The sequence below is a fragment of the Streptopelia decaocto genome, assembly GCF_964273445.1.
Source record: "Streptopelia decaocto genome assembly, chromosome: 3".
Lineage (NCBI taxonomy): Eukaryota > Metazoa > Chordata > Aves > Columbiformes > Columbidae > Streptopelia > Streptopelia decaocto.
Genome location: NC_138656.1, coordinates 57,916,224 through 57,931,637, shown reverse-complemented (window position 1 = coordinate 57,931,637; position 15,414 = coordinate 57,916,224). Strand labels below are relative to the sequence as shown.

At 40.9% G+C, this 15,414-nt stretch overlaps 1 protein-coding gene across 3 annotated transcripts in view; it reads left to right on the top strand.

Annotated features, from left to right (window-relative positions):
- PHACTR2 (phosphatase and actin regulator 2) overlaps positions 1 to 15,414 on the top strand; it is a 139,216-nt gene that overhangs the window by 101,227 nt on the left and 22,575 nt on the right. For 2 of the 3 annotated variants that reach the window (XM_082049599.1, XM_082049600.1), the window contains exons 5-7: positions 8,500 to 8,736; positions 12,439 to 12,988; positions 14,246 to 14,454. In XM_082049599.1, coding sequence (XP_081905725.1) covers positions 8,500 to 8,736; positions 12,439 to 12,988; positions 14,246 to 14,454 — 996 coding nt within the window. The remainder of the gene's footprint in view (positions 1 to 8,499; positions 8,737 to 12,438; positions 12,989 to 14,245; positions 14,455 to 15,414) is intronic. The other variant, XM_082049601.1, reaches the window with a different exon arrangement.

Below are 15,414 nucleotides of genomic sequence, written 5' to 3'. Positions count from 1 at the left end.
TTTCTATGCGTAAACAACTTGACTCCCCTGAAAAATAACAAGGTAGATTTATTGCAGGGGAATAGTCTGCCCAAAAAAAGGCATTAAGAATCAGTTCCATACATCAGCAATGGTATTACATAGTGCAAATCTAGTACAACTCACTGGATAGTCATTGTGAATACACTTCAGTTATTCTTTGTAGCACATTAAGCAAGAAGGTGAGCCAGTCTGTTGAGAGTCAGTGAAAGAGTGAACCCCACTGCATCTCACAGATGCATCTCACCTGACAGATTAATCCTCAGTGATTTTTAATGGCAGATGCAGTAGATCGGCATTACACCCGCACCCACTGGCAGAGCAAGGAATTAACAACTGCAGAGTGGAGGTTTGCTAATGCTCACAGTGTGACAAAATCAGAGCTGAAGCAGGAATACCCAGCTCACTGTCTTCTGCTCAGACCATAAAACATGCTGGTGTATCAGATCACAACCCTCCATCATGAGAACCAAGATAGGTGGAGAGAATATTTGCTGGACAATCAGGAGTAATGGATGCAAGGAGTTCATCTTTAGCAAGGCTGATGTTAGGCTTTTTAGAGTCAGGAACTCTGATATGTAAATCTGGAAGAAAGTTATGTACACTTTCCATGTTTATAAGACCTGAAGACAGGATTAATTCCTGCTGCTTAGTAGCACGGTGTGCTGCAGTTCCAACTTTGGCTGAATCAAAATGTTCCAAAAAATGCGTCTCCAGCCCTGAAAGTAATAAGGTTATTTTAAAATGCTTCTATGAAATGGTGGTGGTCTTAACTTGCTCTGTTGTTCAAGTCGGTCTGGAAAATTGCCTTCTCATATAAATATGATGATGACTGCTGGATCTGGAAGCTTAAAAAGAACAAGTGATACAGGCACATTGTGATAATATGGTGAGAGCTGGCAGCAACGCGTGGTAGAATGTGGAATGTGTTAGGACTTAAAAGAAATTAAAGGAAAAAGTTGTTTCAGCTTGAGCCGCAGAAGTACAGTATCAACAGGGCAAACAATAGGCTCAGCTATGCAATGTAAAAATGAATTAAGCAGAAGTGAGTGAAGAAGACAACCCCCGAAAACTGTTCCCTGTGCTGCCAGAGAGTTCCATAAACCATGTACCCATCTGCTGCCTGTCAGCTCACAGGTGGCTTTCGTATTTGGTGAAAAAATTCCCTTTGGTAATAGTGTAACTGTTGCTGTTTGTATTAATGATGAGATGTCAGTCATCTAAGTGGGGTGTTTAAAAGGAAATTTCTCCTTTATGGCAGGATAATAAGAAGCTGGTGACAGTTATAGAGGTGATTGATGGATAAAGCTTTACTGATGAGAAATCAGAGAAATCTTTTTCCTAGAGCATTTATTCACATTATGTTTGGACTGGGTAGAGTTCTGAATTATTTTGTTTTGTTTTGTTTTGACTAAGAGAAATCATTAGCATCCTTTGCAGAAAACGAAGACCTAAACTTTAGCCATTCTCTGCGAGCACCCTGGGAGGGATACAGAGCAGCGAGTGGACAGGCAGCATGTCAAAGTACCCCAGGGCTGTCTGGGCAGCAGACCTGACTTTACCATCCTGCTGGGGTTCTGATCTGTGGCACTTGCCTGCAGTAGCCCCAGCAGACCCCAGTGCTCCCCGTGAGAGGGATATGAACGTTGCAAAGGAGATCGAAGGAGTCTCTCTGCCTCCTGCCCCCTGCAGCAGTGTTGGAGAAGATCAAAAGCCACAGCAGTAGAATAGGTGTCAAAATTGTTGCTATTTGCCTCCCTCGGTATAGGGGCATAGCATGCTGACACAGCATGCGTGCTGCACGATGTAAAACCTCCCAGTACTGTATCAGAGCTGCTTTCCTCCTTTCCACCCTCCCAGGAGGTCTCTGGCACACAGATGTTCAGTTTATAAACTTAGGTCTTACTCATTTTTATCATAGTAAGCTAAATATTTTCATGATTCTGGTAGATACTTCCACATTTCATTGTTAGCTTGGGCTTGAAGAAGCGAAAGGCTCAGTAACCATTAGCAAGATACTGCCTGGAAAAATGTAATAAGTTTCATTTTGCGTACCATCAGTCAGGTGCGGGAGATGCTGTTCTGACGAATAGTTGCATTGCAGGAAGCCAGAGCTCTGTTGTGGGTGCTGTGGGTGACATGGAGGATAAGCTTCTGAAATGTTTCTATGCCATTTGTAGCAGACTGATCCTCTCAGGTTGTCTCATGTCCGGCAGTGAAGGAAACAATATGTAGTCCTGTTTCCAAATGAATTAATAGGATACATGCATGTAATGTTCCTCCCTCCTTCCCAGGATAACTCTAATCTGAGATCTGGCAAAGTTTCCAGATCTTAGTATGTTTGGTTCAGGTGTTCTTCCTCTATACCATATCTGCTCTCCCTTAAATCTGCCATTAAATGTAATATTTTCTTTTTCTGATGGGTAACCAGAAAAAAAAAAAAAAAAAAAAGGTTGGAGGCACAAGGTCTGGTCTTATGAGAATGCATTGTTGCTGACCAGCGCTTTAGTTTGTCTACCAAGGAATGCTCTTCAAAGTTTAAATTTGCTAGGCCCCTTTTCCCAGAGGTCTTTGCTTTATTTTCCTGAAGTGGAACAAAACCTGTTGAATTTAAGATAGCAAACCTCATCTTCCAGGGTCCCAGACAAAAGAGTGCATTCTCTCAGAAGACTAATCCTGCAGACCTCTCACTGTGAGAGTAGAAGGAAGACTTTCTTCGCTCTTGTGTGCCTAGCTGGCTTCCTACACTCCTGAACTCTGTAGATCATCAATATGAGAACCATACATAAAAGGGCTTTTTTTTTCCCTGACTTTGAAGGAATCATTTACTCCGTCTGAGTTATTTGCTGGCTAAAACTAGTTCTTCTAAGAATAGTATATCTTCAATTCATCACCTGAACTATGTAAATGAGGCTGAATCCAAATCTTCTTAAAAGGAAAGCTACTCTAGATAAAGCTGTATTTGGGCAGAGACTGTTCACTAAGCCAGGCTGGCTTGTGCCAGCAGGCTGACGTGAGAGGCATGGGCTTTCACCCGCAAAAGCTGAGTGGCAGAGGAAAGCTCCTGATTTGTAAAGGTATTTTTTTCTTTGTTTTATAGGAAAGAAATTCTGATGTGGCTCCAGAAATAAGAGCATAGATGTGATATTAATGAACTGACAATTGAATTATTTGAGCATATCTATTACTGAAAGTATAAGGGAATGTGGAAGCCTACATGCCTTTCACTTTTCAAGTCTTCCATAGACCAAGAAATGGTAAAAGTATGCAGCTGACAGAGAAGATCTTTTAAGTATTCTCTCTTGATTTAACAGCTTACTTATTATGTAAAAGTTGGACAGTTGGTAATGTACAATGACAGTCAGTGGGTTTTTTTTTTTCCCCTTTTTTTAAAATCTTGGAATCAATGCAAAATATCTCAATATGGTTGCTTTAGCTCAGATGTTATACCTGTTCCTTTCTCCCTTCTCGTGTTTTCTACACTGTCTCTGTTACAAGACCTCTTGCACATGGTGCTGTTGAAATCATAGAGTAAGTAAGGTCTGGAAATCTGCAGGCATACAGATCTGCTCATCCATCTTCAAGAAAGATGAATTCAAAACTGCAGAGAGAGCTGCAAAAAGCATCATGAGACAGCTGTTCTTGTTCAGCCTAGCAAAACAGAGCCTGAGAGAGCCTGGGTGTGTTTGATGAATGTAACAAGTTGGTATATAGCCAGCAGAAAGCATGGCTAAAGGACAATGCTGGCACAAGTAGAAAGGAATAAACAGTGGCTTGAAATACATTTAGACTGGAAATTAAAGGAAGCTTTCTAACAATTAGAATGGGTCTTTTCTTGAACAGAATTTTAGTGGCAATAGCAGGAACAAAAACAGGAGCTGGTTAAATCTGAACTTTGTGAAAGGATTTGTATGAGTTGACCACCTGCATCAGCCCAGTCAATGAGTCAGAAAGAGAGACAAAAGACACCTTGTCTTGCCCTGTGTCCCATGTTTCTGAATGACAGCTTCCTGCGTTTTGATTAATCAAACACAGCTCTCTGTGTAGGCTGGAAAGGAAACTCAGGATTCTCAAAACTCTTATTGAGTTTCATTTTGCAGGGAGTCATCCTGCAAAAGACGACGAGTCATATGTTATTTCCAACTTTCATTTTACATAATGTTACTCCAATGAGTTGTGCTCATCTTGCAGGAGAAGCGTGCTTTGCAGTTGATGTAGATTATATGCTTCTACTGCAGCACTGCTGGTTTTCTGTGAGCTAGCTTCATGTCACTGATCTAGCTGTAGAAACAAAAATAATAGCACTGTATGATAAAATCCTGAGGTAGAAAAGCTTTGGCCTTCAGTTCCTTAGAAGTTCACGAAAGTAAGGAAAAAATTCTTGTATTATACAACCCAGTCATGTATGGCCTCTGAAACTATGCCCAGGATTTTTGAAGGTCCATTTGGTCCAGAGTTTGCAAAAGGTCCCACATTCCAAAGCCATCTGATTTTCCAGTGCATGTGGCACACTGACATCTCTCTGAAAGTGTTTGAGACTTGATGAGTCCCCACTAGAGCTGTTGTATACTGAGTACTTTGCAACCCTGACCATCATTTAGGTGCTTACATGAGAACACAGCTTTCTTAAGAGTCTGGCCCTGATCTCAATTTCTGGCAACAAGAAAATCTGATCTCAAAGTGATTTTTCTTGAAAATCTGACCTTTGGAAAATTTATTCTAAACATAAACATATTATTGATCCAAATGCTTAATGAGACATTAACATTTGTTTTGCTTTCCTGTTTAAAGAGTAATTTATAGGCAGATTGCTTTTACAGCAGATGTGTTGATCAAGGCAGCAGTGAATAGGAGATATTCCTATCCGATGGTCTTTTGGAGAACTTTTGTTAAAAGGTCAGTTCATGATGAACAGATGTCTACACTAAGAAAAACAACAGCAATAAAAATACATTGCAGCTGGTACTGAGGTACCTGAGGGATCAGGGTGAACAAACAGATGGGTTTGAGATGATTCAGATGCTTCCTTGTTTTGGCTAAAGATGCAAAAGAAAGAGCAGGCATGAAGACCAAGGGCCCATCTTCAACCAGAATCAGGTTAGGGAGGTAAAATTACAACGTAATTGTATCTTGAGCCATTTGCAGACATTAAACCATCCCTGACACTGTTCAGGATCAAGCCAGTGTTGCCATTATTAGTGTTACTGCAGTACTTACGTATACACCAGGAATTTATTGTAGTGTCTTACATAAACGGAGAAAACAACAAAAAAGTTCTGATGGACTTGCAGTAAAAGTAACCTGTAGTTAGGCACTGAAAAACAAGAGAGGACCAGATCAGGATAACAAGCACAATGCTGACAGCCTAAAAATTGTCATCTTTGGCATCACAGCAGAGGAGAATTTGAGGGAGGACAGGCAGTGAATGTTCACAAAGCCTGAGGGACAGCAGAGGAAAAGTAATGAAAAGTATCTGCTTCAAAACTTGGCTTGTTGCTGTCAAAAGCCGGTATAATGGATGGGTCAGGTAGGAGCTGGAAATCTGTATCTCAAGAGTAAATGAGAAACAATAGTTTGGGCAAGATCAGATTGACACTGAGAGCAGTCAAGTTTACATCAGATGAGATAAAAGAAGATGAAGCTAACAAAGCTAAAAATTACAAGGCTAATAAGACACCAAGAGAGACGATATGGTCAAAGGCCAAAGGCCTTCACCACAGCTCTCCTCTTGGCTGTGAGCAAAAGGAAGATTCATAGGTCAAGGCCAACAAAGGGCATGTACATAGTGAAGGGGCAGTCAAGACTCTATGAGAGCTGTAACTACCTGAGGAGATAGGATGTTGCTGTGCAGAAAGAGTCTGCCAGTCTTTGGTATGATGTACATAACAGTATGGAAAGAACTGTCCTAGATAAAGATACCCCAGTGATGGCAAGGTATTTTGGTTAAAATCAATGTTATGTAAGTTGCCAGTTTTAATCACAACTGAAGTCTGCAAGCAAGAACTTTTATGTGGGTTAACTATTCCAGTTTTGCTTTTAATTTATAGTTTTTATTTATTTCTCTAAAGAAAATTTGAAAACTTTTAGCTGGTTGTCACTAAGATGTGTTGATTTGCAACTAAGTAAAGCTTTAGCCTTATGTTTTGTACTTTTTTTCCTGGTTCAGAGGATAAATTCCAATACACATGATTTAATCAGTTCTGTAGCTTGATATAGATTGACTGAGATTCTAAATAATTGCACTGTATTACCTTAGAATGTGATGAATGCTGTATTTCTTTCTCCTAGATTATAATTTTCTTTTTAATATTTTCTCTACTAATATGACTGGAAACAAAACACAGCAACGGTGTATAAGCACACAAGGTTTAAATTCTTTCTTATTAGTAAATAAAATTTTAACGTGCTGGACCCATAAGTAAGAGGTATTTCAAAGAATTTTTTACACCTAAAATTCTTTCTGATCATCATGTCCTTCAAGATCTTCACAATACAAAATCTTACCTACTCTTGCCATGTTTGTTGTTAATGGAATTAAAATCTTAAAATGTCCTGCTTTTTCAGAATTAAATCAGTTTTTCAACTTCAAATGAAGGTAGGTAGAATTTTGCAAGGAGATGCTTTTCCTATAAAAGAGGAGAACAAAATATAAGATGTATGTATGTTTCTTTCTTTTTCCAAAGTATTTTTATGGTCCAAAGCTCTTTCTCTGGAAAACAAAGAGGCAGTGCAAGAATCTGTGCTCTAAAGTGTCTGTTTGCAAGCTGTAAAAGGTTGCTCTTAATGATTCTTGCAAAACATTAGCAAAAATGTATTAGTCTATAATGGGCTGGAAATAAATGAGGAAGACACTGGACAGTTATGTTAATTTCTTCAGTTCATGAAGATATGTGTGTGCATGTTGCTTTTAATAACTGCAGGTGATGCATTAGGTTCATGTTAACAAGCCTTAAGATAGAGGTTGAAAAGGCTTTGTTTCTGAGATTAAGAATGTCATTGTTGTCCAACACGTCACTTGTTTTTCATCTACTAATCTTAAAATGAAAAGGTGCTGCTTATCTCTTGGGAATCTTTAACTTGAGAAGGAAGAGAGCACAAAATGGACAGAAGATCCAGGAATGGCCGTTTAACATGTCTAAGAATGAGGCTCAAATAGGAACATACTGCAAGAAATGAATTGTTTTCCTCTTGAGTGATAAAAGAGACGATTAAGAAGTCCTTGCAATATTTGCTTGGCTCCTTTCTTCCCTAACCACTGTAGTTTTTAGTAACATGCAGATAAAGCCCATATGATTCTGATGGTATGCTCTTGCTTTTATAACATCCTTTTTCTGAAAGGTTTGGGAAAGCTGTCTTGAGACTCAATGGGCACAGAGTTGGTGCAAGTGGATGGATGAAGATTCCAATCTGGGAACTTTAGCTGTTCTCATCTGGGAACAGTTAAGTCTTAAAAACACAGTGACTCTGTTGCAAAATTTTGTTGACTGCAAATGGCTCACGTACGTTAACATTGCAGTTGGCACTAGGTGTGCACTTTTGAAGTTAATTTCCTGGTTATCCCCACTTACCCTTCTTTGGTTTGCAGAGCACACAAGCCAGGTTTCTTTTGGATTAAACTAAGCCAAAAGATGCATTCAGGAGCTTGTGCTCCTGCCACTACTGGGCATGCAATCTACAGAACTAGCCTGAAGCTAGTCCAAAGTTGAGTCTCCTGAAATGCACGTTGTGGACGCTGGGTCCTCAGTGCTAGCTCTTCCACTCTACAGAGCCATTCCTGTTGCACAGCACAATGTAGGTACAGTCCAAATCCTGTTGACTAAGGAACTGCTGAGTATTCAAAGTGCAGTCTTGTAACAGTACCCAAAGAGCTTGTAAGAGAAGAGAGCATTCCCATGGCAAATGATATCCCATTTGATTTAGCTTCATCTCTTTCTAAAGAGTAGAAGTACCCTGGGGAAGATACCCAAAATGAAGTTGCTATGAGCAAGCAGCCTGCAGCTTAGGAGAATGGGTTGCTTTGGGCAAAAATTTCAACTGCATAGCCATATTTGAACCCCTAACTGAGAAAATGGCTCTGTTCACATTCAGATTCATGTGAATCTGAGTTTTATAGCCTGTTGATCTCAGAGGGCTGGAAAGAAGCCAAGGGAATTAGGGGACTAAATGGCATTTCCCTTGTTTGGTTTGCAGCCAGTGGTCTAGTTGGGGATACTGAACATTAAGGAAGATCCTTGGAGGTCTAGAAAAGATGAGACTGAGAAAAGTGCCAGGCAGAAATCTTCCGTGAGAAGGACTTGATTTGAGATGGACGGTGGGTTTTTTTCTGAGATAATACTTCAATAAGAGGCAGAAGACGAAGAAGTCTCTCCCGATTCCCAAGAGCTCAAGCAGCAAAACGCGGTCATTGTTGTCAGGCTTGCTGTTCAATGTACATGGCGTATGTCTGCATCAGTTGGCTTCTGTTCACTTTCTTATCCATAGAGAACACTACTGATCACTGCCCAGAAATTCCGACATCCCATGCTCCACCACTACCCAAGCCTAAGCCTAAATCTAAAAAAGCTCCGCTACCACCAAAAAATGCTAGTGCTGCTTCCACCACCACCAGCCATAAGAGTAACGAAGCACCTCATGCTAAAAAAAAGGGAAAGGTTCTTGCTAAGCAGCCTCCTCTCCCACCGCCCAAGCCAACAGGTCACAGTGCAAATCGAGAAGCTGGTAAGTACTGCACAGGCAGCGCCAGCGCCGGTGGGTGCATGAGCATGGGGGTGCTTGGCTTGGTCTTAGGGGAACTGCTGCCTGTGCACGTAACAACGTTACTGAAGAACATGCCAGGGTTTTTTTAGTTAGCTTCCCACTGAGCTCCGGTTCTGCTGTCTGCAAACACCACAGACAGTGCACAAATCGCTTCGCTGTGTAGTGAATGTACTTCCCAGATCAAGTGTGAATGCTGGCACAAAAATAACTCAGAGAACTGCTGGAGAATCAGCAGGGGAAAAGGTGACTTCTGAAACCAAACATATGACTTGCCCTGAAGTAAAACTACCTTGGTATTGCTGTAGCCTTCTGCTGGGAATATATGCTGTTCTGACAAGAATTAAAAGATCTTAGAGAAGTAAAAGATAAAACCATGAAGACGTCTTTAAAGACTGTTGAGTAGCAGTTGTTTTAGCTAAAAACAAAAACAAACAAACACCAAACCAAACAAAATAAAGAAACAAAAAAACCCCACAGACAACTCATTAGAAATCGCCAGGCTTCTCTGATCTGGCTGATGGCTTACAGTCATTCTAAATACACACTGGAAATTGAAAATGTCCATCACTGGGCACAAGCAGACGTGTTTATCACTACACTTTCCATCCAAAATTCAGCAGTGATGCTAGATTAAATATTACAGGTAGCTGTTCTTAAGTTACTAAACTTGAGTTTGAATGGCTGTAATTTAGACAATGATTGACATGAAAACATCCAAATATAATTTCAACACAAAGCAGTATTATGATGAATGGACTGTGTATATGCATCAGCCAATTTATACAAGCATTGTGTTTTCAGTCATCTGTCAGTCTTTCAAAATGCTTTAGTCCCTCTGGTTTTCTCTCCAAGTATATCTCTCCATAGGCTGTACATTTTGGCACATTTTGTATTTGAAGCACACAGAAGAGGACTGTTTGAAAATATTGCAAGAGTGCTAGAGTTACAATAATAACTTTGCCATAAAATATCCATTAACTTGGTATTAACTGTCCCTACTACATCAGACAACCACAAGAATAAACATTTTGAGAACCCAGAATTTGCTGCCTCTATTTCACCTTGACCTGGAAAACTCAGTTCTTCCCAGGTGAAGGAACCTTATTACAGCACACCTTTCAGAAATAAAACAACCTATCACATAAAGAAATGTTTAGACCAGTGGTTGGTAGCAAGCTCTTGGGTGTCTCAGTTCTTAAGTTAAAATACATTCAAATTCCAGAGATATCTTCTAAAAGCCTTGCTGAAATTTTATGCAATGCTTGATACTGTATTAGAAAATATATTAATAGATCACTTATATAAAATAGTACATATTCCACTGGTAATTTTTTTCCAACATAAAGTACATTGAAGTAGGGCGATACTTAATAAATAGAGCTGTTTGGGAGCAGTGTTTAGCATGAGGGGCTTATCAGATACCCATGAAAGTGAACACTTGATGCAGCCAGTGATCCAGTCCTGTGAAGGAGAAGAGGAATATGAGTAACAATTGAGCCATTGCTCTCCTGAGGGCACCACAGCAGGTTTCCAAACTGAAACGAGAGTTGGGAGAAGGGGATGTAAACATAGGCATGGACATCTGCCAAAGGCAAAAAACAGCCGTGAAATTTTTCATTTAATCAAAATTCAAATCTTCTGCTGAAAAAGAGGCATGACAGAAAATTGTCAGCCAGCCCAGTCAAAAGCAACAATAGCAACAGCACTTTTGACCTACGTGAATGCGTGCGGGGGATTTTCCCTCGGAGAAATCTGTCAAGTTTCTGTATCTGATCGCAGGTTCAGAAAGGGTCTGAGAATAACATAGGGTTTTTTCAATGGAAATCCCTTCTGACATTTTCCCAGCAACAATTACAGTGTGGCTGTACATTTGTATTATGCGGAGTTCTTAAGTGCAAGCATGTAACTGGTTCTGTTGACCTCCAGCCTGTGTTTAAGTGCTTTGCTGGATCAGAACCAGAACCCTTTAATACTACCATCCGCTTACTCAGTAAGGTTTCTGCTAAGTAATATTCAAGTTGAAGCCACCATCTATTTCTACTACAGTTACAGACTGCTGCCTATAGCATTTCTTTGCTTCCTTTTGATTTGCTGGTGTTAAGTCAGTGATTTGTAGTAGATGTGGATGGTTAGTGCGGTATCGGTAGATTCTGTGCTGGGCCCTTTACACTCACCTTGCAGCCCCAAAAGGGACGGTGATTTGCCTGAAGTCATGAGTTTCTGCAGATTTTTCCAGATGTACTGAAAGCCCCACAGCATTATAAATGTTTATAAACCATAACATGCAGCTACAGAAGAGAACAGTATAATGTGTCTTCTGTATTATTTTCCATCTTCTTTAAGACTGAGAACAATCTCACTGTAAAAGCTATTTTTATATCCTGAGCTTATTATGGCCAGTATCTGGATTTTGATTCTATCCTAATCTGCTGGAGTTTTGTTTTTGTTTAAATGCTTATAAGTAAAATAGGCCTTTCAGCAGATTTCTGTTACAGCTCTCTGTTTTACTCAGTAAGCTTAGCTGCAAGGCTGCTGTGTAGCTTTATAATGCTTTCATTTGTTCTCTTGAAGTTAATGCATTTTTACTAGAGCAGAAGTGTTTGAGTTGAATGCAGTTTGATGAAAGGGACTGAATCGTTAAGATGATTGTCATTTTTATTGCTTTTTAAATGAAAGTCAGAAGTCTGAAGCTCCCAGTCCAGATGATGGGTACATCAGCAATCAAAAATGTGACTGGAATGCACATGAGGCTGCAGGCTAGCTGAAATCACTTGCAAACTGGGGCATTTATATATATATATATATATTTATATATATATATTTATATATTTATATATTTATATATTTATATATTTATATATTTATATATTTATATATGTGCTTCAGTATAGTAAGTATCCCAGGATTAAACAGCAACATCACTGCCCAGCTTATACAGCTAGTGTCAAAACCTTGTTTTGCTATGTTTTCAAAGCTACCTGAGTTGGTCACTGGTAAGACAAAGACCTCCAGGAGGTACAGGAGGCCTTCAGTGCCTCCTCCTTTCTGGAGACCATTTATGCAGACTGAGATCAGTGGCTTCTGTCTCTGTTTTACGCACATGTCCAGATGGACCTGAAAGTACACCTCGTTTTGCTGTCCTCTGCTGCTTGCCATTAACTGTGAGCAGACCACTTCCAATAACATTGTAACCTGAGGTGTTCATTGAAAAGCATAAGGGAAATAATCATGTTCTCCTAGCGCTCAGACCAAAAATTCACATAATGAAAAAGTCAGGCAGTTTTCTCTGTCTGGTACCAAATTTTTTTAACTAGGACACTAGATGCATTTAGAAAAAAGTAGTGGACTTTATAGATGATGTCCAGAAAAGTTGGAATGAGCCAATGGCAGGATGCCAGAATCAAACTCTCACCTGTTTCAAAGGCTGAATCCCCCTGCACTGTTCTTGGGCAAGTATTCATCATTTCAGTTTTTCCCACCTCTGAAGCTGAAATTTGGACTGCAACATTTGCTCTTCTCAAGCACATGGATGAAAGCCTGTAGAAGTATCAAGTGTAATTTTTTTTTTTTTTTATATCAGCACGAGTCAACTCATGCAGAAAGAACAGCGCAAAAGTCATATAGTTGCAAGACTGTAAAATGCTTTTTCTTTTCTTATTTTAGCTAGTTCCTCTCATGCAAAAAAAGCACCAGTCTCCAAGTCCTCTTCGTCACCATCTCCTTTGTCCATATCATCTCAGCCCAAAACCTCTAAGGAAACTTCCAGCAAATCAGGCACATCAGGGACTCCCAGGGGCAAGAAAAAACCTGGGAAACAGTCAGCCCCACGAACAATGCCAGATGGGGCTGCTGCTTCCCCCTCAGGTGCCACAGTCAACAGGTTGGAAGTGAAGGCAGAAAAACCTGAGCCTGAGCAACCTTCCATAGTAATTTCTGAAACGGAGGATGCAGACCAACCAAGCAAGCTCGTTGTCCCCCCTCCTCCCACCGCTGCCCCTCCTCCACCTCCACTTCCACCTCCTTTTCCTGCTGCAGCCACTCAGCCCGCTGGCTCCTCAGATGCCCAGGGTGTCTCAGATGGCTGTGTGGTAGGGCTCTCCATCCCCGGGTCAGATTCTAAACCTCTGCTCCAGACTGAGCATGGCATGGACGAGAGCCTGAATAGTACAGCCCTGAACAGCAGTCCAGATGCTGGTGGAGAAGACACAAGAAGGTAAGATGGTATGGCTGTCATGGGTGAATGGTAAGACTCACAGCTAGGAAAGCTATATTTCTTTGCCTAAGGAACATTGTGTGTGGGGATCTCTTCTGTTCCTTCTGCTGACAGGTGATAGTTTGTATTGCATCACAGCACAATTTGTTCCTTGCCGATGTCTTTGAGCCATTCACCTGCAGTACCTCATGTTTCCCCAGAGGGTCATTGCTCATAACTTGTCTCCTACATCACTGCGTGGCTTAATGTGACCACTGCAATCAGCAGTTTGGCTAGTAGCTGATAATGCTTATTTCTCTCTCATAAAGGCACAAAAGAAATTATGCCAAATTACAATGGGAGTTTACTTTGTTGTGGATATCATTAAATATCTCACTGCTAAAGCTCTCGTTACAATAGCTGAACTTACTTGCAGACTTGAAAATGACAGTTTCAGGCTTTGGTTAATAGGTGCTTGGTCTGCCACTGCCTAATAGCTTGTCTAAGTCTCAGATACTATAAAATCTAGTCAAAAGCAAGGTCATAATTACTTTTTTTTTTTTTTTAAGCAAAATAGTCAGCAGCAAAAAAGAAATTGGCTTATTTATATGCTTTTTTCCTGCCATGAGAACCAACATCTTTCATAAAAAGCCAAGAGGATTTAGTCTAGATACCAGTGGCCTAGAGACTTTCCTTTAAATTTTTGCTGGTATATTTGTGCCAGCATTACGTTCATGTACGCGTTCTCTCCTTGCCCTTACCCTTCATTCACACCACAGATCACAGATTCTCCTAAGGCAGAGAGCACTCTGCTGCTGATTTCCATGCTCATCAGTGATGGACATTAACATTTTGGACTCAATAGCAATAAAACTGCATTTACAGCAAATAGAGTTAGGCTTCCAGAACAGAAAGCTTTGCGCTCCCATCCACTCCTGTCATTCCCAGCTTTATGAACTGTTTTTCTCTTCTTAGTAGCTTGTATGTGCTATTGTTGCATCCCACAAGAAATAAAAGATAATTAGGATTTTTCTTTATATGGGCTTTGCAGCACATAATTCCAGATCGTTTGCATCTTTTTTCCTAACATACATATATACAGATATGTACACACATGCACGTACTTTATATATGTTTTATATATGTATATTTCTTTGGAAAGAGAGAAATTAGTTTGAATAACAGAACTTTTATTTTCATACTTGCTTATACAGTCTGTCCCATTTGTGTTCTGTGCTGCTTGCATTAATGTAACCGTGTCTGCTTATGAATTAACAGCTTGGCTTCCAAAGAAGACCAAGAAGAGGAGGCACCTGACCAGGCACACTCTGAACTGATGGAGGAGGCTTCTGACGCTGCTGCCCCTCCTGAGAGTGAAAGTAGCAGAGAGAGCCACTGCAGCGACTCAGACTCTGATGGGCCAATACTGTACACAGATGATGATGACGACGATGACGATGATGATGATGATAATGCAAGTGCTGAAAGTAAGCATCCCACCGAGAAGTTGCAGGCTAGCTTTTGCACATTGAGTTATGTGAGCATGCCTGACCCATGTTAGGCCAAAGTAAAGCGAGGAGGGTATGGCTACATGGGATGATTTTAGATTATTTAATATCTCCCTATTACTGAGAAGTGAGTGTCCTGCTTCTCCTTTCCCAGACAATTGTGACCAGAAACCTACTGGGGAGGTAAGAGGAGCAGGTTCGGGAGAACATGAGGATTGAACAAGGCTTCCACGTTAGGGCATCAGTGAGCCATTGATTTGGCTCAGCCATGTCATGAACCTCTACCCTTAAAGCACCAGTGTAGCTTTCAACTGAATTGCACTAGAGATCCTCCACCTGGCTGTGCTAGATGACAGAGGAAGCCCCTCAGTCAGCAGCTTCATTGTCTCAAAGTCATTTGTTCCTCTTTGATCAGGATGTTATAAGCACTGGAGCACCTTAGTAGACAGAGCAGATCACAGTGGATTATTTCCAAGTTGACAGCTTTGAAATTTCACCTGGAGTCATGGCTGTAACATCACCAGATACAATTTGGCAGGAGTCCTTGCTGCTGCTGAAAGGGGTTGTCCTGCCCACCCTCCACCTAATCCCTGCTCTCAGCTGTTCCTTTTTTCCCTTAGGCCACTGCTCGTATTTGTTTTTGCAGCACTGGCTGTTGTTGAGCTGATTTGCAATCGAGTCAGTTCCCAGATCCAGCTCACGGCTGGCTGCACCTTTGCTGGGGCAAAGGAGGTGGCAGCCACAGGCCGTCAGGGGTAGAGAGGAGAGCAGGCCTGCCCCTAGCACCAGCTGCATGGCCTTGTGTCAGAATAAAATTACCCTTGAACCATGGCTTGAGAGCCTTGCGTGCAGCCGATCAGGAGGAGGTATTTCACTGTGCTTAGTGAAGAGGGCCTGAACACAAAAGTGTGCTGTGTACCAAGGCAGGGTGAGGGAAAA